The sequence below is a fragment of the Myodes glareolus genome, chromosome 5 (assembly GCF_982192425.1).
Source record: "Myodes glareolus chromosome 5, mMyoGla1.1, whole genome shotgun sequence".
NCBI lineage: Eukaryota > Metazoa > Chordata > Mammalia > Rodentia > Cricetidae > Myodes > Myodes glareolus.
In genome coordinates this window covers 2,653,464-2,677,293 of record NC_142030.1, presented here as the reverse complement: position 1 = coordinate 2,677,293, position 23,830 = coordinate 2,653,464, and the positions used below count along the sequence as shown (strand labels likewise).

The 23,830-nt window shown below is 48.7% G+C and overlaps 1 protein-coding gene and 1 non-coding gene across 4 annotated transcripts in view; one reads left to right on the top strand and one right to left on the bottom strand.

Annotated features, from left to right (window-relative positions):
• The window catches only part of Hhat (hedgehog acyltransferase), a 247,720-nt gene that overhangs the window by 201,722 nt on the left and 22,168 nt on the right, over positions 1 to 23,830 (bottom strand). For 2 of the 3 annotated variants that reach the window (XM_087906017.1, XM_087906016.1), the window contains exons 3-4: positions 20,078 to 20,145; positions 9,715 to 9,828 (exon numbers count right to left, since the gene is read on the bottom strand). In XM_087906017.1, coding sequence (XP_087762143.1) covers positions 9,715 to 9,828; positions 20,078 to 20,145 — 182 coding nt within the window. Of the gene's footprint in view, positions 1 to 9,714; positions 9,829 to 20,077; positions 20,146 to 23,104; positions 23,169 to 23,830 lie in introns of those variants that run through there. The other variant, XM_087906018.1, reaches the window with a different exon arrangement.
• Positions 15,966 to 16,079, top strand: LOC148121968 (U5 spliceosomal RNA). The gene has a single exon (XR_015737963.1). It is a non-coding gene; the product is annotated as a U5 spliceosomal RNA (small nuclear RNA).

The following is a 23,830-nucleotide window of genomic DNA, read 5'->3' as shown; positions in this document are numbered from 1 at the left end:
TCTCTGTGACTCGGGTTCTTTGCATACAACCCTGGAGCAGGAACTGTTTCACAAGGTCACCGCAAGTATATCGGAACTGTGAGTCACACTTAGTGCACACATGCAATGTAGGGGCTCCTCCTGGGCTGTGTCTGTAGTTCAGTAGCTGAGTGCTAGCCCAGTGTGCTTGAGGAACTGTGTTCTAGCCCCAGGGCTTTGCAAGATGGATCTAGTGACAATACCTGTCATTCTAATCCGCACAGGGAGAGGCTAAGGGGTAAGGAGTTCAGGAAATCTTTGGTTATACAGTGAGACTGTAGCTAGTCTAGGCTGTAGGAGACACTGCCTCCAAAGGGGGAAAAAGCGCAATATTATAGGAGTGATGCATTTTGAATGATGGCTTTCAGGAGCTTTTCAAAACTGCAAAGTCACATGACTGAACTTAGATCTTCTGGTGAACAGGGTGAGCTGAGCCTGGCAGCCCAAACCTTCCCTCCTAGCCCCTCAGGAGGAGGAGGCAAGAGGATCACAGATTGAAGATCTACCTGGGCGACTTAGTAAGACCCTGTCTTACTAAAAAACAAAAAGTAGAAACAGGGCTGAGAGTATAGCTTAGTGGTGCAGGGATCGCCTGACACACATGGGGTCAAATGTTCAGGCCCCACATATGGCCAGGGAGACAGAGACAGACAGAAGCAGAGAACTGGACGCAGGACAGGCCTGGAGGGCAGTCGCCCATCGCGTCCTAGGTATCAGCCTCTCTAAGCTGCTGCCCACGCACCCCTCTTCCGCAGACCCTATTCCAGCTCGAGAGACCGTCTGAAATGTGAGACTAAGTCAGCCACTTCTGCGTTCCAAGGAAACCAGAGAAATGTGAAGTTCATTTTTACGGCTTTTTCCATCCTGCTAACCACAGAAAACAGCCACATAAATTTGCCTCAAATTTTCCCCAACTCTCCCACCTCTGGGCAGAGTCCAATTTCCAGAAATGAGGTCGCCAAAGACTAATTTAGCACATGGTAGTGGTGGGGGGTTCTTTTCAACACACCCTACAGCGTGTGTGATGGGGGCTGTGCACGCATGTCTACACACGCATGCATACACAGTCACACTCTGGGTGAGTGCTATTTGATCTGCTTGGGAAAAGCCTGTGTGCTGAGCTGCATTTGAAACCCACCACACACAGAAGCTGCTCCAACTTGGAACAGAAAGACCTTCAGAAATTCTTAGCCACACTGTGCAAACCAGCAACACCCCAGGGAGTCTGTGACAGATGTGATGACGACCACAACAGCCATCTTGTGTGCAGACATGCCTCATGCAGGCAGACAATACTGGGCGCTGTCCTGAGACAGCACGGGAAATGCTCTTCTGCTAACCTTGGACTCCTCAACTTTGGCACTGCATCACCCTCTCCATCACGCACACCCTGAGGATGTAAAGCAGAAGGGTTGACGAACACGCCATCTTACTGCCAGAACTAATGACGTGTGAGCCAGAGTGCCACAAAAATGTTAAATGACACTGGAATTTCCGCCCACCCCAAGCATCATTAGAACCCAGGTACAGCATGGCCAGCCCTGAACTGACACCCGGACAGGAAGGGGAAGACCCTACCACAGTCCCCTCCACACACAGGCTGAACTCTGGAAGTGATGGTCCAGAGAGAGGTGGGGACACCAGAGGGGCAGGTCCATAATCGGAGGCCTCAGCAACCCTACCCAACTCATCTCCACACTGAGGTGTTTATGTATGGCTCCGGCACTTGCCCACCTCCTAGACACATAAGTGTGAAGCTTGCCACGTGAACCAGAACAGAACTGTTTTAAGTTTCCAAAAATAAAAAAAAGCATGTATCATGTCTTATCCACAAACAGTACTTCTAATCTGTCACCAAATGGGCCAGAAAGTTCTTTCCTGAGTCCCTAGGGATCTGAACAGGTACACAGAGCTTTGGTCACACCCTATGTCTGTCTCGGGTTTCTTCAGAAGGTCAATTTATCTTTATTTTATGCGCATGAATCTCTGCCTGCATGTATGTCTGCGTGCTATGTACATTGCTAGTGCATGAAGAGGCCAGAAGACAGTGTCCGATCCCCTGGACATAGAGTTACATGGTTGTGGGTGCTGGGAGCTGAACCCAGGTCCTCTGCAAGAACAGCAAGTGTTCTTGACCACGTCTCTGTCTCTCCAGCCCCTCCCCAACTCAGGGTGTTAAAGCCCACTGTCTCAGGGTTTCTATTGCTGTGATAAAACACCATGACCAAAGTAACTTGGGGAGGAAAGGGTTTATTAGGCTTACACTTCCATATCACTGTTCTTCACTGAAGGAAGTCAGGACTCAAGAAGAGGCAGGAGCTGATGCAGAGGCCATGGAGGGGTGCTGCTTACTGGCATACTCAGCCTGCTGTCTTACAGAACCCAGGAACACCAGCCCAGGGATGGCACCACCCACAATGGGCTGGGCCCTCCTCCCTCAATCACTAATTAAAACGTCCTATATATAGCAAGATCTTATGGAGACATTTTCTTAATTGAGGTTCCCTCCTCTCCGATGACTTTAAATTGTGTCAAGTTGATGTAAAACTACCCACCACACCCACCTAGAAGCCAAATGGCCCCATTCATTTAAATGAGATTCAAATGAGAACTGTGATTGGAAATTACTGATCTCTAGAAAAGAAGGCACAGGAACATCAACCCTTCCCCAAGCTTCCGCATACACATCTGGGCTTCTGTGTCTCTGGGTTGACACCCACCTACTTGCTAACCCAGGGAAGTGAGGAAAAAGAAAATTGACCTCAATATTGAGCTATATGTTCCTAATTTAGAACTCTGAATTTTAAGCAAATACAATTTTATACATTTTCCTTTTTTGTACATATGTGTGCCCACACATGATTATGGGTATACATGTGTATGGGTATGCATGTGTGTTTGGAAACCAGAGGTCTGTCTTGGGTGTGCCACTCCTTAGGTGCCATCTACCTTGGTTTATTTTTATATTTTGATTATTTTATGCCATTTATTATTGTTGCTGCAGGTGTGTGAGCATGTGCACACGCATGTTAAGGCCAGGATGCTTGTGTGGAGGTCAGAGGTAGCCTGTGAGGGTTAGTTTTCTCCTTCCACCATGTGGATCCCAGGGATCAAACACGGGTCATCAGACTTGGAGGCAAGCACCTTTAGCTGAGACATCTCACTGGCTCACAACTTACTTCTTGAGACAGGGCCTCTCGCTGGCCTCTAGCCTACCACACCGGCGAGGCTGACCAGACAGTGAGTCCCAGGACTCCCCTGTCTCCCTCACCCACCACATCCAGCCTTTCTTATGTGGGTTCTGTGATGCAGGTCTCCAGGCCTGCAGGAAGAGCACTTTACTTACTGAGTCTGTGTCCCCAGGCTGACACTGTTCTTTTTCTAACTGGGATTTTTATTGAGGTAACTGTAGGTTCGTGAGCACTCATAAGAAATATCAAAGGCAGAATACTAAAGATGCCTTTAGTATTTCACTCAGTTTCCCCCCAAAGTAACCTTTTGCAAAACCAAAAAAATATTATCATAACCAGGACATGGATAGAACTACCATCCACCAAACTGGCTGATTTCTCCAGTTTCATCCCAATTTTCTACACGATTCTACCACAAGGGTAGGTTCAGAGTCCACCACAGCGAACACAGAGAACAGTCTTGGGATCCACACCCACTTCACGCCCCCACTACCATCTCCACCTCCCACCCATTAATTTCTTCTCCATTTCCAAAGCTCTTTAGTTCAAAGAAATGACATAGCACCCACGAGAGATCCCACTAAGTCGCTGTGGCCACCACCAGTCTCGCTCACTGCAGTAATCTCTACAGTATGGACAACCACGGCTTGCTTGATCACACTCCAGCTGAAGGACATCTCCCATGTTAGCAAGTTAGGGCTATCTCAAATAACTTTGATAACCGCATCTCTGTTCAGGTTTTCGGTGTTCAAAACCAGTTCTCATTTCCCAGGAATGACTGCAAGCCTGAGCCAGCACCAGCGGGCAGCATGCCGCTTACACGTCTAACTCCACAAACAGCTTTCTGTTCCCCCCCTGGGTCATCACCAACAGGGGTACATGCATGCGTAGGCCCGACACTCCACACCACACGAGTATCTGTGGCTTCCCATGTTTTGGCAGACCCTTTCCGGAAAGTACACAGTACCATCTCACTGTGCTCTAGTAACACAGATTAGAGCAATGTGACACTTGGTTAGACAAGCTGGGAGAAACTACGGGAGCAAACAGTGGCCTCACCTCTCTCTGGATTCCAAGGCATGAGAAGTAAAACAGGGGAAATTTTCAGAAGTCCAAAACGTTACAAAAAAAAAAAAACAAAAAACAAGACTTTCTTCACAACAGAGCTAAAGTCGGACTGAGAACACCATGGCCTTTCTGAAGGGATGCAGAGCACTTCACAGAAAATGGGGACAAGCAGACACCACGCCACGTCCCACCACAACTTCTCAGGATGGAACATGACCAGTTTTCCAGATGGTAGTCTTCCTGAGTAAGCTAGAATCCTTTCCTGTTCACGCCACATGAATGCAACGCCAGAATCTAGCCTGGCACCTAGCACAAACAAATACTAAACGGCAGAATACACAGCTGAGTGTGAGGATGGACAAGTAGGTGGGTAGGTAGATATTGACCGGGGAATCAATGGTGGGAGGGTGGACGGATGGGTGGATGAAGGGGTGGGTAAGTGAATGAATTGGGGTGGGTAGATAGGGTGCGCTGGTGGGTTAAAAATGGTTGGAGAGGGGGTGTGGGGATTGACGGATGGATGGGTGGAAGGTGGGTGGGGAAAATGGACGAATGAGTGGATGGTGCATATGATATGGGCATCTGGAAGGCAGTGGGTGGATGGATGGATAAATAGTGTGGACAGGTAGATAGATGGGGGTGGAGAGGTCAATGCGTGAAGACAGAAGAATGTGATAGAATATGGATGGCCGAATGGGTGATGGCCAAATGGGTGAGCTTCCCCAAGTCCTCAGATTTAACTAGACAGAAGACAAAACCAGTATCAAACTGTTGGGCTTTGATCCACTAATGTGAAAGCCTGCTGCCCTTCAAGCCTCAGATTCCACATCACTTCTAAGAAAGGCTTTCGCCCCCACCAGTGCAGACAAAGGCATCACTTCAGAGATCATGACTGGCCACCCGCGCCTGCTCACACCCACCAGTCCACAGCAGCCTAGTGCCAACCTCAGAGAGGATGCCCCAACAGAGAGCACTGTGTGTCATCCCATCACCCTGGCTATGACCCTAGCCTGGGACACTCGCTAACCACCAGACCTGTGCCCAGGCTAGCTTCGGACAAAGACAAAGCCAGAGCTGCTCCCCTTTGTTCTGAAGTCTATGGTTTTCAAACCTTCACAGGGCAGAACCCCACCTTAGACAACGCTCTGGCAATGGCCCCACTCTGGGTCAGCTCTGGGTACCTGTGCTGCAAGCGCCACGTGGTAACCAGATGTGCCTCAGGCAACATCTTGTTAGCTTATGTCTGCCTCAAAGAGTGAGAGCCAAAGTTTGGTCAGCACTTCCACTGGCAGTGGGTCAGACTACATCTGCCAAGAAACCACTCAGTGAAGCACAGTTTGAGAAATAAAGGGATGTAGTTTGTTACATTTTGATTCAATTGAAGTAAGTATTGAAATAAATAAATACAATACTACATAAGAAAGAATATATACATATATGAAGTCCCCCCAAAGAAGAAAACTTAATCTGCTCCATCTGAGTCCAGACAGTTGCACCCCACGCAGCTCTTCACGGGAGTACAGGACACTGGGCCCTCATCCGGGGAGCTTCATTTCGTTAGACTGGCATTATATTGGAAGGAGCAGAGCAGCTTCCAGGAGAAACATCAAGGCATGAGGCTCTGACTGTGTGTGGATTTAACACTCCTCAGGGAGAGGCCACTCACCCTGCAAAGGGCCAATTCCAGAGGACCAGGTTCCTCAGCCCTGTGAACACCCAGCCCTAAGGACCGGAGCCATGGGGCCACGACTGACCATGCCATTTCTCCAGCCAGACCACAGCAACAAAAGCACCGAGCCCCATGGCCAGCCAGCCTTCTCAGAGCTTCTACAGGGTCATTTTAGTTCTGAGGCCAGAGAACACAGTGTCTTAGGTGGTGGGAAGCCACAGAGGCATGAGAGAAAAGAGGCAACTGTGACCTACCCCCTCGGCGTCCAATCACAACAGACCCGCAGCCAGAGCTCAGCCATTACTCGACCTCCTTCAGTCTCCTCACAGAGCTTGGAGGAAACCCAGAGAGGGGCTGACCTGGAGGAAAAACATTTCACCTCAGCCAAGCAGCTCAGGGGAAAGCTTGATTACTTTATTATTTAACATGACCAGAGGAGGGGAGGAGGAGGGGAAAGGAGGCAGAGAGGAGGAGAAGGGAAAGGAGGAGGAGGCTGGGTATGCCCCTGGAGGTAGCCTTGCCCTCATTAGGAGGTGGTGGCCACCCTGGATGGAGGTGGGAAGCATTCTTCAGGAGTCAGGGCTGTGACTGAAAGCCAACTGATGCCTGCCCCACCCCACCCCCAAGCGCACTTCCAGGCTTCGAAATGCCCCAGAGGACAGCAAAGTAGACACAGCTGCAGCCCAAATCTTCCACCCTGAAAAAGCACCAAAAACAACTCGGCCAAGGAAGGCCACGAGGAACACTCGGTCCAGGTGCTGAGAGGCTGGGACTAATGAGGCCAAGGTGGCGGTCCAGACTCACAGAAAGGCCAGTCCGGCAGACAAAGAAGCACTGTGGCCCAGCTGCAAGCAGATCTGCCAGCCAACTGCCTCGCTGTCCAGGCTTGGTCACACCAGGGTGAGACACACAGGGAGATGACTCAGCCCTCACTCTGCCTCCTCCCCAGCTTGCGGGAAGATGTGTTCCACAGAGGTTAAGCTGAGTAGCTGAGTCTGCCCGCCCAGCCAGACCTGAGAGCACCACACAGGAAGCTGGACAGGGTAGTTCCACTTCCCACGCCTGAACTGCAAAGCCACCTCCTGAGACGCCTCCGAATGGCCAGTATGCCTGGTCTACTCCTTGCCCTCTGCGCTTGCTGCAAATGGGATAGCCACCGCCGTGCCAGGCATGGCTCAGGGATCGGCACTGATTCATTTCTGGCTTTCCAGTTAGCTGACCAAACCCTTATAAAAGTAGTCTAGCTCCCAGTCCTACGCCCAGACCAGCCTGAAACAGAGCAGTTCGGAAATACACGGTCACAGGCCCAGAGCCCGCCTCGGTCCTCGAGGGCTGTGGAACATGTTGGCACCTCCCTTCTTGGCTCCTGTAGAAAGGACTGAACCCAGGTCTCCTCACCTTAGGCACAAACACAGCTCTGCCACTGACCTACCTACCTCCCAACCTGCCTCACTTCTCTCCCTAGCACCACATAGAAAACTCCAGGAGCAAAGACCAGAGGCCAAGAGCAGCCGCCACCAGACTCTGCCCACCTGCAGACGTGACCTGGGAAAGCACCGCTTTGCCATCACTGCACAGAAGCCGGTGCCATCTCCCCGGCAGACCTGAGGACACAGGCTCAGAGGCAGGGAGTAACTGGTCACAGACTTGATGATCACACACACTGTGAACTACTCGGGAGCAAGTTCTACACCATGGGTTCAACTGGCCTTGACTAGAACGATATTAATATCAAAAATAAAACACATACATTTTCCTGTTGTTACTCCCTCTATAGCACAGTATCACAGCTATTCCGCTTCTGTGTTGTCCTAGGAATTATAAGCAAGATGTTGAGAGGATGTGTGCTGGTTATCAGCAAATGCCATGTCATGTGGGGCCTTGGGGACCAGAGAGAGCACTCCACGCACGCAGGCGTCAGATACCACGCCTGACCTCCCGGGTTTGACCTCCTGGTCTCACATCATGGAGACAGAGAACTGACCACAGCAAGCTGTCCTCTGACCTCCACCTGTGCCACACACACACACTCAGGGTCCACAGACACACTGCCTCAGAAGGGAAGCCTGAACTAACAGCATCAAGGAAACTGAATCCCACACTGGCCATGCTACACCTGGACCCCAGCATTTCACACTGCACCCAGAATGCACCTGTTAGGGTCCACACTCCCAAGTCTCCTGTGCATGGAATCACATCTGATAGATTCCTTTAAAACGGGGCTTACTAGTTCAGCATCACAAGCCAGGGATGCCACCACCCACAACAGCTGGGCCTTCTGCTGCTGACCGCTAATTAAGAAAATACCTTACAGCCGAATCTTATAGAGGCATTTTCTCAGCTGAGGCTCCCTCCTCTCAGATGTCTCTAGTTTGTCTTATAGGAGGCTGCTTGTTTGTTCCTGGCTGCCCAGAACCAAAATAATCACACAGAAACTATAATATTTAAATCACTGTTTGTCCAATCACTTAAGCGTATTGCTAGCTATCTCTTATATCTCTGGTTAACCCGTTTTTATTATTTTATGTTTTACCATGAGGCTCGTGACCTACCGGCAAGGTTCCAACCGGCAGTTCACGTCTTTCCCCTCAGGCGGCTCCACTGTCTCTCTGACTCCGCCTACTCTCTGCATCTATCTTTCCCAGCCTAGCTATATTCTGTTAAGCCATTGGCTGAAAGCAGCTTCTTTATTCATTAACCAATAAAAGCAACACATATACAGAAAGACTTCCCCTATCAAGTTTGTAGTGGCATTTCATTTTTATTTTAATAAATAAAGCTTGCCTGAAGTTCAGAAAGTAAAACAGCCACACTGTCCAGACTTACAGACCAGGCCACAATAACAAACACCTTTAATCCCAGTAGCCACACTAGTTTGCCATAGAAATCAGGCAGTGTATACCTTTAATCCCAGTGGGTGGTGCACGCCTTTAATCCCAGCCCTAGAGAGGTCTATAAAATGGGAGGAAACATCTCTCAGACAGTTTCATTCTGAGATTCCTGGAGGCAGGACCACCATTTTGGATTGAAGTCTGGGTAAGAGCCAATGGCTGGTTGCTTTCTTTACTGACCTTCAGGTTGAACCCCAATTTTTCTCTCTGAGTTTTTATTAATCACGTTTCACTAGCTTGTGTCAAACTGAAATAAAACTAGCCACTACAGGGGCTGGAGAGATGGCTCAGTGGTTAAGAGCTTTGCCTGCTCTTCCTAAAGGTCCTGAGTTTAATTCCCAGCAACCACATGGTGGCTCACAGCCATCTGTAATGAGACCTGGCGCCCTCTTCTGGTCTGCGCTGTATAAGTAATAAATAAATAAATCTTTAAAAAAAAAAACTAGCCACTACAATTGTGATCCACCATGTGAGTCATGGGAATAGAACCCAGGACCTCTGGAAAAAGCAGTCAGTAGTCTTAACTGCTGAGCCATTTCTCCAGGCCCATCTGTCTCCACTTCTAAACAATAATCTCTGAACTGTAAGTGAGGCCACACATAATCTCCCAAGTAAGCAAGTCTGCCGAGGCCATTCCATCAGGGATGAGCTTGGTGAGTGCCAGCTGAGGTTAGCTCAGGTTGAAAGTGGTTTTTACGAAATAATCTGGAGAAAATCACAATAGGGTGAAATGGGAAGACACCTTCCACTCAAGAGTCACTAATACTGTCCCCAGGTTTCCCCAGGGCTACCCCTGTCTCCTGATTCAAAGCTTGGACCTCTTCACCAAACCCAAAGGAGAAAGAGGCTTAAAAGCAAATGACACATAAACTCGTACCTTCTTTGCGAGCAGTGTGGCCAACTGAGACACAGCTGCATGGCCAAGGAAGAGCCATACCAGGCTCCGCTTCCCCCACTCCAGCCAGAAATTCCACTCAAAGTCAGTCGGGTCCTACGAGGAAAGATCAAAAGGTGGCATCACCAGAGGGTCTGTACCGTGTGTGTGACCTGGAGAGTAGCCTTTCTTGATTATTTAGTCAGAGCAACAAGAAAAGTGATCGATGTGCACGCTAATAAACTGTGAGTCCCACGCACATCCCTCCTATCCTGAGTTAACTACCAGGCTTCACTCTGTCCTATTTACTAAAGAACCACACTCGGGGCCAGGGAGACTGTGGTGGACAAAAGTGCTCACTTGCACAAGCGTGACGACCTGAGTTAGATCCCAGAATCCACGTGACAAGACAGATGTGGTGATACACATTTGCAATCCCAGCACTTCCAGGGCAGGGGCCAGACAGACAGGACATGCTCCAAGACAGCATCCTCTACATATGACAGGGAGCTGCACACATGATTACATGAACAAGATCCACACAATGGCAACACCAGTTGAGATCCCATTGTGGACGGGGGAAATCCTTCACAAGGCTCCATCCACACATGAAGAGCTCCAGGCAAGGAATGGTTGCTAAGGCAGGTAGATCATCTTCTCCAGGAATAGGTCAGCCAATCCCAAGTGGTTGGCCCTAAGCACATACAAATGCAAGCAACACCAGATGAACTTAGCAGGTTGTAGTTACACACACACACACACACAGCATTAAAGAAGAGGTCAGGATGTTGACAGTAAGTGGGCTGGGCATGAAAGGAGTTGGAGGGAGAGAAGAATGGAGAGGGGGGTGTAAACAATGTAAACACAGTACTCGTGTATGAAATTCTCAAAAGCTAAAATGAAAAATGTTTAAGTATAAAAAAAAAATGATGGCCACAGCCTCTCTGACAAACCACAACTTTCCCAAATTTCAGCCTCGGGAAGAAACCTATGCAACACAAGGTAAGGCAAGGAGGTGTTAGTGATAAGGCTAGTTAGGCTTTCTGCCCTAAGTTTAGGGGTTCTATGTCATTAACTTATGAGTGCTCTCAAGTGTTGGGACTTTTTTTCTTTGTTTCTTGTAAATAAATATTTTCTGAACTGGGCATCATGGTGAATGCCCATGGTGATTGCACTTGAGATGCGAAAGTTAAGATCCAAGAGTTCAAAGGTCATCCTCCTTGACAAGCTGAGTTCCAGCAAGCCTGGGCTATAGGAGCCCCAGTCTCAGAAAGACACACACAGGCTGGAGAGATGACTCGGTGAGTAAAGATGCTTGGGCAGCCTGGCTCTCTGAATGGATCCCCAGGGGCCCCTATAACAGAAGGAGAAAATCAGCTCCCGCAAGTTGCTCTCTGACCTCTGTGTCTCGAATGTGTGTGCACACATACACATGCATGCATGCAAATAAATAAATAAATGTAAACGTTTGTGAAAGGAGTCATGGCAGTGACCAGGTGGTTTTTGTTGATGGATATTTTACCAGCACAGGGTTCCAGCTCGCCTGCTGTGTACTGGTTCCATCATCACTCCAGTCCTCCATAGCACAACTCCATGCCTTAGGTTAGAAGGTGGGAAACTACATTTCCCAGAATGCCTTGCTGCCCACCTGGCCATCACCTGTCTTCTGATGACTCTTCTCTGACTCTGGAAGTGGAGGAACATACTGATGGCTGTGAGACTCTTCTGGAGGAAGAAAGGCACTGGCCCTTTACTGAATACTACAGGGCCCCTCAGCTGACGCGTGCGGCTTCCCACCTGGCTGCCTCTCGTTAGTGGGCTCACAGCACTGCCTTCCGAGCCAGAAGCTGGCGGAAGGAGCAAACTTACCTCAAAAGGAAGAGAGTCCCACAGGAAATCTGCACAGAAGAGGTGTGCTCTCTGAGTGAACATGGGCTCACCCCTCATCAAGAAGTTACTGGAAGACATTTTTTTCGACACTGGCTTTACTATTTCTAAAATGACTCAAACTAAATCCTTTTATTGCTCACCGTTTCCAGGATGAACAATTACTCCCTCCTGAAAGACAAGATGCCCTCACTAATAAAACTGAACCTTCTTTTCTATGACACCAAGTCTCTGCTAGGCCACCTGTGCCACCCACACGGGCAAAGAGGAGGCTGGTATGGAGGGGCAGTACCAAGAAAGTCAGCTCAAACAGCTCCATGTGGAACACCAGCACCACCTCAGCCTGGCCACGTGGTTCAGGGATAACAGGGAAGGAAGAGGAGAGTCCTCACAAGAGGGAACCACTGGCTCTGGTGGTAAAGGCCTTCTGTGCAAACATGACGACCCCAGAACCCACTGGAGAATCCCTGGGGCTCACTAGCTAAATAATCTGTCTCAGAACACAAGGTGGCCTGTGACTGAGTAAGAGCCTCAAGCTTGACCTCTGGCCTCTGTGGGCATGAGTCTACAGGTGCACGCAAACAAATCCACAAAAGAAGTAACTACATCTGAATGACCTAACTGATGTAAATAACCTCCTTTAGTATCTTCACCCCCAACACCCTCTGGCAACAGATCTCACCCATCCAAGCTCCCACACTCTGGTTATACTGGCCACACACACTTGGTCTAATATGGATAGATTTGCTCCATAGCTTTCCCTTAATTCCTGACGCTAAGAGAAAGAGGTCTGTATCAGTTTCCGCAACAGAATCTCTAAGGCTGTGTGCCTTATAAAGACAGGAGGTTTACTTAGCGTCTAGCCGGGAGGCTCAAGGTCCTGGTACCAGCTATCATGAGAACATCACGGGAGATGACAGACTCCTTAGCATGTGTGACTAAGGAAATCACAGGTCAGATCAAGATGCCAGACCAAGCTGCTACCTTCTGAGGACCTTCCTGTCCTAGTGTCTCTGCTGCTGTGACGAACACCATGACCAAAATCAAACAGGGGAGTATTGTATGAGGCTGCTTGTTTGTTCCCGGCTGCTCAGCCCCGAAATAATCACACAGAAACCATATTATTTGCAAAACTGTTTGGCCAATAGCTTGAGCGTATTTCTGGCTAACTCATATCTTAAATTAACCCATCTCCATTAATCTGTGTATCGCCACAAGGCTGTGACTTATTGGGTAAAGTTCTGATGTCTGTCTGTGTCTGGCAGGGCTACATGGCTTCTCTCTGACTCTGCCTTCTTTCTCCCAGCATTCAGTTTAGTCCCACACACACACCACACCTAGCTCTATTCTGCCCTATCAGGCCAAGCCAGTTTCTTATTAACCATAACCAATGGTATCCACAGCATACAGAGGGAGGAAAGGGTTCATTTCATCTTTCAGGTTATATTTGGTCATCGAGAGAAACCACAGCAGAAGTTCAAGGCAGGAGTTTGCAGTGGAGACCCTGGAGGAATGCACTGACTTACGTTCAGGCTCACAGTTAGCTAGGTTTCTTACATAGCTCAGGCCCACCGGCCTAGGGATGGCACCATTCACAGTGGGCAGGGCCTTCCTACACAATTGGCAATCAAGGATATGACCCTCAGATCTAAACAATTCTCCAACTGAGGTACCCTCATATATATAACTCTGAACTGTGTCAAATTGACTTCTGAAAAGCCCCAATCCCTTTTCTTCCTTTGTTTTGGTTTTCAGAATTTCTCTGTGTAACAGTCCTAGCTGTCCCTTTTCTTTTCTTTTTTAAATGTGTTGCTGTAGCAGAAGATACAATGGAGGGATCCTTCATCCGACGATGGATGGCGATACAGACGGAGACCCACATTGGAGCACCGGACTGAGCCCCCCAAGGTCCAAAGGAGGAGCAGAAGGAGGAAGAACATGAAAAAGGAAATCAGGACCGCGAGGGGTCCGATCACCCACTGATACAAGGGAACTGATCTAATGAGCATTCATCAAGGCCAGTTGACTGGGACTGAGCGAGCACGTGATCCAACCAGATTCTCTGAATGAGGCCGGATTCTCTGAATGTGGCTGGCCCGGAGTCTTTCTGAAAAGCCATTGACAATGACACTGGGACTTGTTTCCTCTGCATATACTGGATTTTGGGGATCCAGTCTGTTTGGATGCTCACCTTCCTGGACCTGGAGGGAGGGGGGAGGAGCTTGAACTACCCACAGGGCGGGAGACCCTGACTGCTCTTGGGGGATGGAGAGGGAGGAGGGGAGGGAGAAGGGGGAGTGGGAAGGGGTTGGGAGGAGGGGCGGAAATGGAAACTTTTGTATTTTAATAAACTTTGAGAAAAAAAAATGTGTTTAGCATTCATATGTCTGTATGCCCGAGGTGGCCAGGAGAGGGTGTTGGATACCCTGGAACTGGAGAATCAAATGATTGCCAACCACCAGTTGAGTTCTGGGAACCAGTCCCGAGTCCTCAGCAAGAGCAGCCAACGCTCTTACCTGCTGGGCCTTCTCTCCAGGCCTGAAGCGGCTCTCTTAAACGTCCTGCCCCCCTTCAACACTGACACACTAAGAACCAAGTTCTCATCATCCTGACATAACCAGACCATACCAGAATCAAATGTCTAAAAGGAAATGCTAAATTCCAGCATGAGCTCAGGAACACACACACACACACACACACACACACACACACACACTTGCACATACACATACACTCATGTGTGTGTACAGCACACATGCCCATGTGAACACACATGTGCGGGCATGTACACGTGCACACACTCACTTCTCACTGACCATGTTTTCTACAAGGCATTTGGAGAGAAGAACTGTAAGTCACGGATGAGACTGACATAACCGGGAATAGTGACCCAGAATATGTAAATTAAGACAGCTGTGGTGGTAGTGCTTATGACCTCAGTATCGGGGACAGCCGTTCTCAACCTGTGGGTCACGACCCCTTTGGGGGGAATCGCATATCTGATATTTACATTATGACTCAGAACAGTAGCAAAATTACAGCTATGAAGCTGCAATGAAAATAATTTTATGGTTGGGGGTCCCCACAACTTGAGGAACTGTATTAGAGGGTCACAGCATCAGGAAGGTTAAGAACCACTGGTCTCGGGGATACAGGCAAGAGGATCCGAAGCTCAAGGAGTTGTTCAGCTACATGGCAAACTTAAGGCCAGCCTGGGCTACATGAGATCCTGTCTCAGAAAGAAAGAAAGAAAGAAAGAAAGAAAGAAAGAAAGAAAGAAAGAAAGAAAGAAAGAAAGAAAGAAAGAAGAGAGGAAAAAAGAAAGAAAGGAAAAGAAAAGAAATAAATACATAGTACCACAATAGAACTATAGACCGCATAACACAAACCCATGCCTCTTCTACAAAATGCACTGTCAATTTTCACATGTCATAATACCTGCTCTCCAGAATATCAGAAGACATGGAGAAAATAAATATCTCCAGTCCTTTGGGGACCACAGCCTTTCACTCGGGCCCTTACATTCAGAGAATTTGGTTTCTGCTCAGAAAATCCTCTGACCTTCACAAACATGAGTTTGAAGCCCAGAGGGTGGCACAGGCCTGCAATTCCAGCACCTGGGAGGCGGACACAAGAAGACTGCCATGGGCCAGCCTGGGCTAGAGAGTGAGTCTGTGAGCTGGAGGCCAGCCTGGGCTACGTGACTAGACACTGCCTAGGGGGAAACGTCAAAGCAGTTCTTCAAGCTTCTATACCTAGGGTGCAGCGGTAACACAATCTGCCCCTGATCACGTGATGGCGTGAGCACGCTGTATGGGCACGCACAAAGGAGTGCCCAAACCATCGGGAAATCTGGGTAAGGCCTCTGGATCTGCTCCCCAGTTTACAGAGTTCTCTACCGTGAATTACCCAGTAAGCTTTGTTATTGTTCTCACTTCTTGTAGGTGTATGCTTACTTTGGAATAAACACGTTTTATAGAAAAGAAACAGAAATCATACTCAGAAATCCCCATACACACAAGAATTACAAGCAAGTTTCTGCGACTGAACCAGTAACTCCAGACCTCCCTCCTCCGCTCTGCCCCCTTAGGGTGCTCGAGAGATTTGCAGGGAACCAGGCATTTGTGAAACCTCAAAGCCACGTGAGTCAGACAACTCATTTGCATACCCATAATTCCTTGCACCTAATACAATCTTTGAATCTTAAAATATATGTGTGTATATATTTCACTCAACATCTCTACCCAAAAGAGCTTGGAATATTACTTTATAGACAAGGTGGTGTGAAGTTTCTGGGGCTGAAAAAGTCACCATCGATGAACTAGGAGATGAAGTTACTGGTGCACACAGCTAACGACCACATCCTCATGCTCTGGTTTCTCTTCAGATCGTATAAATCTTTCGCCTTTTACTAAAGATTTCCGTGGAGAGGAACAAACCTGAGTGTTTACCAATTTTTTGTGGCCTTGCATTTGCAAGGCTGATAATTTGGTTTTAAAGTAAGAACTATAATGACAAAGCAACCAGCTTGTGCTGAAGTTTTGGAGCTTCCTAGTTGCCTAGTAGAGAGCTAGTAAGCACACTACAGACTGAGTCTCTGTGAGGTGGAGGACAGCAGAAAGCTCTACCCATCCTTCAGCCCCACTTCCATGACATCCAGTACTTCTCAACTGTCTGTTACAGCCCCTCTGTGAACCTGTGTGTATAAATTCACTTGAATGTACCCCTAAAGATCGTTCCTAACATTGAACATGACCATATGAGGGACCCCACTTGAAAAAGTGTAAGTTAGCCTTTGAGAAACTCCAAACTGAGAACCATATTCCAAACACAGCTATAATTTAAATAACACAGGACCAAGAAATATTTGACAACTGAAAAGAGTGGAGTTCAAAGAGAAGTGGTTTCAATACAATGTGCTGCCCCCACCACTCTAGAACCGTGCCCCTTCGGTGGGAGAACAGAGCCAGGGCAGCCTACACCTACGATGTTTCTGCCCTTCCTTAAATATTCCTATGCCGCACTGATGTCTGCAAGGCCCAGTGCACACCTGTGATCCCAACACTCTGAAGGCAGCAGCAGACTACAAGTCTGGGGCTACCCTGAGCTATAGCAAGCCCCCTGACCCAAAGAAACTAAAAGCAAACAGCCGAATTCAGATCTAAGATCTCACTTTAACACACCTCGGGCAGCAGGGTTGGTTTGAGAGAAGGTATCTAACTCCTCCCAGTGCCAATACTAATGAAGAGAAAAAGCAAAGGATTTCATTTCATTAAACACACAAGCTAGTTTTTAACACACACAGTTCAAGATGCATCTCAGTCACCCTCTACTCCTTTTCGGGGGGGGGGGGGTCTTCCCTGGTTAGTCCAAGTTTAGGGATTCCCCTCACAGACTCTGTCTACAGCACACAGTGTTGAAGCTTAGCAACCAGAGTGTGAACTGACATTAGCGGTGCAGGTTAGTTAGACGTGGCTAAGTTCTCAGTGTCTCTGTGTTAGAACTACCATCTTTTGGGGTTTGATACAGGGTCTGCACGGGTCAAGCTACACAATCCTCCTGCCTCACCCGCCCACATGCTGGGGTTACACCTATCCACCACCATGCCCAGCCCAATGTCTTCTTAAAGCCAACATTCGCTTGGCATCTGTTGTTGCTTTCCGAGGGGGAGATACTCAGCAAGGAGCCCGGGTGCTGAGGCCTGTTTTCACCTCCTTTGCCTTCTGCAAACTTACCAGGCCTCAACGTTTCCTCTCTACCTCTAGAACTGCTCTACATGATGGGCAATGTGACAGACCACAGGAGGATGAAAAATGGGTGCCCAGGAGCACTAAACAGATGGCGGTCAGGTAGCCCCATGGGGTGACTGAGCACTGAAAACTTCTCCACCAAGGCAGGGGCTGAGCTTGGTCCTGACAGCAAAGGCTGTGATCCCTTCAAAACCTGTCAGTGCCTAACCCTGAGTTCCTCCCTAAACCTCTCTCAGTGCCTAACCCTGAGTTCCTGCCTAGCCTCTCAGTGCCTAACCTTGAGTTACTCCCTAAACCTCTCTCAGTGCCTAACCCTGAGTTCCTTCCTAGCCTCTCAGTGCCTAACCCTGAGTTACTCCCTAAACCTCTCTCAGTTCCTAACCCTGAGTTCCTCCCTAAGCTTCTCTCAGTGCCTAACCCTGAGTTCCTCCCTAAACCTCTCTCAGTGCCTAACCCTGAGTTCCTTCCTAGCCTCTCAGTGCCTAACCCTGAGTTACTCCCTAAACCTCTCTCAGTTCCTAACCCTGAGTTCCTCCCTAAGCCTCTCAGTGCCTAACCCTGAGTTCCTGCCTAGCCTCTCAGTGCCTAACCCTGAGTTCCTCCCTAAACCTCTCTCAGTGCCTAACCCTGAGTTCCTGCCTAGCCTCTCAGTGCCTAACCCTGAGTTCCTCCCTAAACCTCTCTCAGTTCCTAACCCTGAGTTCCTGCCTAGCCTCTCAGTGCCTAACCCTGAGTTCCTCCCTAAACCTCTCTCAGTGCCTAACCCTGAGTTCCTGCCTAGCCTCTCAGTGCCTAACCCTGAGTTACTCCCTAAACCTCTCTCAGTTCCTAACCCTGAGTTACTCCCTAAACCTCTCTCAGTTCCTAACCCTGAGTTCCTCCCTAAGCCTCTCTCAGTTCCTAACCCTGAGTTCCTCCCTAAGCCTCTCAGTGCCTAACCCTGAGTTCCTCCCTAAGCTTCTCTCAGTGCCTAACCCTGAGTTCCTCCCTAAGCCTCTCAGTGCCTAACCCTGGGTTCCTTCCTAAGCCTCTCAGTGCCTAACCCTGAGTTCCTCCCTAAGCTTCTCTCCAGCAGAGTCTCTGCTCCAGGGCAGGTGCTGCCTCCAGCCAACAATTCTGTGCTACCTGAAACGCCTGTGAGGCTGTTGTAAGAGAGGCGGTAACACTGTATCCACAGTGACCCACAGGGCTACCTCCCAGACTTCTCAAATCCCACCGGGACCAAACCTTCCCAGTTCCCTCATCTTTCAAGCAGCATAAGCTTCTGTTCTTACTAACGATTCTAAATAGTGCTGTCATGAAATATAAACATCCAGAAAAGAGGTCACAGGTGCAAGTACAATTTACATCCAATTGTATAAGGGGTTGTGTATCTGGGTGAATATGTGTGTATACGTATAGGAGTGTGCGTGTGTGTGTGTGTGTGTGTGTGTGTGTACGCCAGAGTACACATGTGGAGGTCAGAGGGCAGCTTTCAGAAGCCGTTTATTTACTTAGTGTGGGTTCTTGGGCCTGAACTAGGGTCACTGAGCTTGGCAGGAAGTGCCTTTACCTACTGAGCCATCTCACCAGCCCTACACTCGGTTTTCTTCATAGATTCTAAGGAATCGACTCAGGTCCTCATACCTGTATGACGTGTGCTTTATTGGTTGAGCTATCTTTGCAGCCCACATCTGGATTTTCATGAAAATGTCCAGTGGGTAGAACAACACAAATGCTAGGGAAGACACCCCACACATGGGGAGGCAAACAGCAGCCTGGCATCCAACACAGAGCGGGAGAAGGGCTGGCAGCCTGGGGAAGGAGGAAGAGAGCTGAAACAGAGCTGCTACAAGTCGAGGACCTGAAATTGCCCCGGTACAGGCCTCAGGACAGGGTGGTCAGTGGCCCTTTGGAAATGACTATCTCCAAACACTTGTCGGGAAACAGGGAATTCCGAAAATGAAGTGCCATTTTATGCCTCAAACCAGTTCATGAGAGCAGCCAGTCTCAGGATAGGGGCGCTATACACACAGAGTAAAGCTGGAGAAGACCCTGCCCCTGCCGGCACTCGTTAAACACTGAAGTACTTTAGCAAACACTTAAACACTGAAAGTGGAAAAATGAATACACCATTCAGACTTGGCTTTGCCTTGAATCCCACCATCAACTTGCCCTGAGCCTCCCACCATCTGAGTCAACACTGACTTGGGTCCTGTTAGGGAAGGAGGTGGTGGTGGTTTGAATAAGAATGACCCCCATAAGGTCATCTATTTGAATACTTAGTCATCAGGGAGTGGCACTACTTCAGAAAGATTAGGAGGGGTGGCCTTGCCTGTGCATCAGGATTTAGAACTCTCGGCTACTTCTCCAGCACCATGTCTGCTGTGTGCCACCATGCTCCCTGCCATGATAATGGACTAAGTGAGCCCCTAATTAAATGCCTTCCTTTATAAGAATTGCTCTGGTTATGGTGTCCCTTCGCAGAAGTAGAACACTGACTAAGACAGAGTTTCTGATGGGAGCAGAAGGGGAAGCTGGCATCTCTCTTTCCAGGGGAAGAAGAGAAGCTGGTACCCAAGCACAGCACTTCCAGAAAAGAAGAATAGAACACAAGTCTGATGCCTTGACCAACACAGCACACTCTACCTTCTCCACAGAAAAGGCACAGAGCACCGAGCACTCCTCCATCACATAAAGCAAGGCTAGCACTGGCAGCATCAGAAGGCTGGTCGCTGTCCACCCCATACCTTCTTCAGTCCTCCAAACAGAGTGTCTGTGCCCAGCTCAAATTCTTGGTCCAGTTCATCTTCGTGCTCTAATAAGAAAAAAGAAAAAAAAACTCCGTTAGTCACGTCTTAACTAAATTGGGTCTAAATAGCAGAAGTACCCAAAGAAGTTAAAATACGTCCTTCAAACTCAGTAGCAGGCAGACCTTCCACATCCCTGTAGTTCCTTCCTTGTGACTGAGTTCTAGGGAACACAAGGTGGGGCTGATGGAAATGTCCGTCTCACCTTGGATAAAGGTCCCAAAGAGAGAGATCAGGACAGAAACATGCTCAACACAGGGAGTCAGGGAAGACTGAGAGGCCCAGCTGCAGAGAAACAGGCTGACCAAACAGCAGGATGTGGGCCCCCTGCAGGCAAGGTGTCCTCATGGACTCCTCATGGACAGATATCCAGTGGCAGGTTCTCAGCATCTGTTCCTTCTTGGGCAGCTCAGTCCTGCAGCTGTGACCTTTCAGATAGTTGTCTGGGGAATGGCTCTTGTCTGTAATCCCAACACTTGAGAGGCTGTGCAGGTATGGAATATTTTTACATAGGCCATGACTCAAAATTGGCAGGGCATTATGGCATTATATGATAGGTGCTAACAAGGTGTTCTAGACTAGGATCATGGCCGGATAGTAAGCATGCTTACAGGTAAACTAGTACCACTCGACTACTGCACATACATATAACATGAACACGTATACTACAAAGCTGAGACCTTATCTCCAAACAACTGCAGCAAAAAAGGAAGAAGGTGTCCTCCATGGTAGCAACTAAGACCAAGCTGTCACTGTGAACCTCGCCGGCACCCACAACAACCCCACCCCCACCTCAGCCTCTGTCGGCATCGCAGATGCGAGCCACCATCCAGACAGACTAAAATTAGCTAAGCTCTCACAGCTGCAAAAGTGAGCTGCTCAGTGAAGAGCAGATGCTGAGAAGCTGTTGCAAGACATCTGCCCGTGAAAGGCAGCAGCCCTCGGACACTGTGAGGGCACCTTGTCTGCACTCACGACAACCTGCTTCTGCCACCCAAATGCAGTTAAACAAGGGAACAAAAGGATAGAAGACCTCTCCCTGGAGCTCCCATGCCACTGAAAACGGAGCCTGTGAAGACCCCCCACTCCAACACCACTGGGTACCAAGACTGGAAACCCTTCACAGCACTGGGGACAAAGTCTGGAAGTCCCTCGTGCCACAAGGAACTAAGCTTGGGAGCCAACAAAAGACCAAACCTGGAATCCCCCACATGGCTAAGGACAGAGCCTGGGCTCCCCATGCCACTGGGGACCTGTAGCCAAGACAACTCTCTCTGCTAAGGTTCAGTTCCTGTTCCCAAAACACAGCCTGAGAACATGGGAAATGGAGCCATTTCTGCCCAAGAGCCCTGGTTACCAGTCAGCTGTTTATCCTCACCCTTCACAAAAGGCTCCATCAGATCCCCTCTGCCTCCTAAAGGCTCCATCAGATCCCCTCTGCCTCCTAAAGGCTCCATCAGATCCCCTCTGCCTCCTAAAGGCTCCATCAGATCCCCTCTGCCTCCTAAAGGCGAGGTTTGCGCTTGAATCTCTGCCAATGAGTGGTTGTGTAAGTCATTCACTTACAGCCGCTAACCTTTCTTTTTCACCCTACAAAGTCTGTAGTAGTTCTGGGGTAGGGTCCTTAGAGGTCACACACACACACACACACACACACACACACGTCAGGCCCTGCTGTTTCCATGCTTTTGAAAGACTCCAATCAGCTCCCACTGAATCTTATAGCACTAAGAAGCCAGAGAACACAGCAGCCAACTGGGGCAATAACTGGGGCTGTGGAAGGGAACAGAAAAGATGGGCTTCTAGCGAAAGAGCTCAATGACAAGTCACACTCAGTTATTCATAAGCAGATTATGTTATAGCAGAGACACATGGTAAGAAGTGGGAAGCCCGGGGCTTCCTACTGCCTCCAGTTCACTCTCAGAGAATGAGAATGTCTCACGGATAACCCAACAAAAACAAGGGAGATCTGTAAATAGGATGCAAACTGGCAAACTGCAGGAAGACCTCCCAACAAGGCCCCTCCTCCCCAGCTCTGATCGTCTTAGGTCAGTGGCTGATGGAACCCTGTTGGGGGAGGGGTGGGTTACCAACACAAATCACTGATGGGGGAAAGGACAGGACCAAGAAGCTGGGGCCCCAATTCTAGGGTTGGTCCCCGATTGTACTGTATCTGAGGACTTTCTGAGAGGCTTATTAAAGTACCCGATAGACAGGACAGGGGAGATGGCGTCATCGGTAAAGTGATTGCTGAATAAGCCTGAAGACCTGAGTTCAAATCCCCCGAACCCAGGAAAAGCCTGGTCCTGCGGTGCATGTCTGTAAATCCAGCGCTGGAGAGGTGGAGACCAGCCATCTTAGCCCAATGAGCAAGCTCCAGGCTCAGTGAGAAACACTGTCTCGGAATAATAAGGTAGACAGCGAGTGAGGTAGAAACCCCTTATTTGCTGTTTTCTCAACAAACGGTTGCTGTGCTTAGCATAAGGTTCCCAGACTGTCATCTCCTTTACTGACCAGAATCGATACAGGAGACACCAATGCAAATCTGGAAAGGGCTAGGCTAACAGATCCGCCATCCCTGTAGGAAAGTCACGAGTGACATGGAGGTTGCCATCTAGCACACTGGGAACCTTGACTGTCACTGTGAGAACAACAGGAGACAGGTTGTCAGTCCTTGGCAACCTATGTGGCAAAGCACTGAGGTCCTATCACTGGGCCCTATTAAACAATGGCCCTTTGGTAGCCCCACCCACCCTCAGCAAGCTCCCAGGGCCAGGCCATTTACTCAAGGACACAACCCCTTGCCTTCTCCCCTTACCACGAAATGAGCTCTCTAAAGTCACCAGCCCAATTGCAAACAAGTTCTCTATTCATAACAGGAAGTAATCACCTCCACACCAAGCCCTTGTTCTGTGAGAGGTTGGTGCATTGCATGAACCGTGTAAAAGAAAAGGAAGGTCCACTTACAAGGGCCGCTGTGTGCTCTCATGGACTGGCATTAGTCATGGCTGTGCTGGCAGGGCAAACGGGAAAGTGAAAGCACAGGGCAAGTGTGTTTGACTTCAGCGGTAGCTACTCTGGAGACAACTGTTACATAGAAACAAAGAAATTGGAGGTGGCAAGTCAAACAGAAACTTTGCACCATGAAAATGGCTCTTCAGATCCCCAGGTGTTATGGTTTGTGTAAAGAGACATTGGCAACAGACCACGGGCTAGTAAAGAAAGGAGAACAGGCGAAGTGAAAACGCAAATCAACAGAAAGCAGAATTCAACTTATGTCAGTAACAGGCCACTTGTGCAGAAGAGCAACGCTTGGGGACTGTGGGGTCAGCAGGATCCAACCAGGCTGCTGCTCATTAGAAAATGGTTGCCACAGTTAAATAGACCTATAACTGCTGAAGAATCAGAAACAGTCATCAATAGTCTCCCAACCAAAACAAGCCCAGGACCACATGGTTTCAACTCAGAATTCTACAGGATTTTCAAAGAAGAACTAATACCAATACTCCTCAAATTATTCCACACAATAGAAACAGAAGGAACATTGCCAAACTCTTTTTATGAGGCTACAATTACTCTGAAACCCAAACCACACAAAGTTATTACTAAGAAAGAAAATCACAGACCAATCTCACTCATGAACATTGATCCAAAAATACTGGCAAATCAAATCCAAGAACACATCAGAACCAT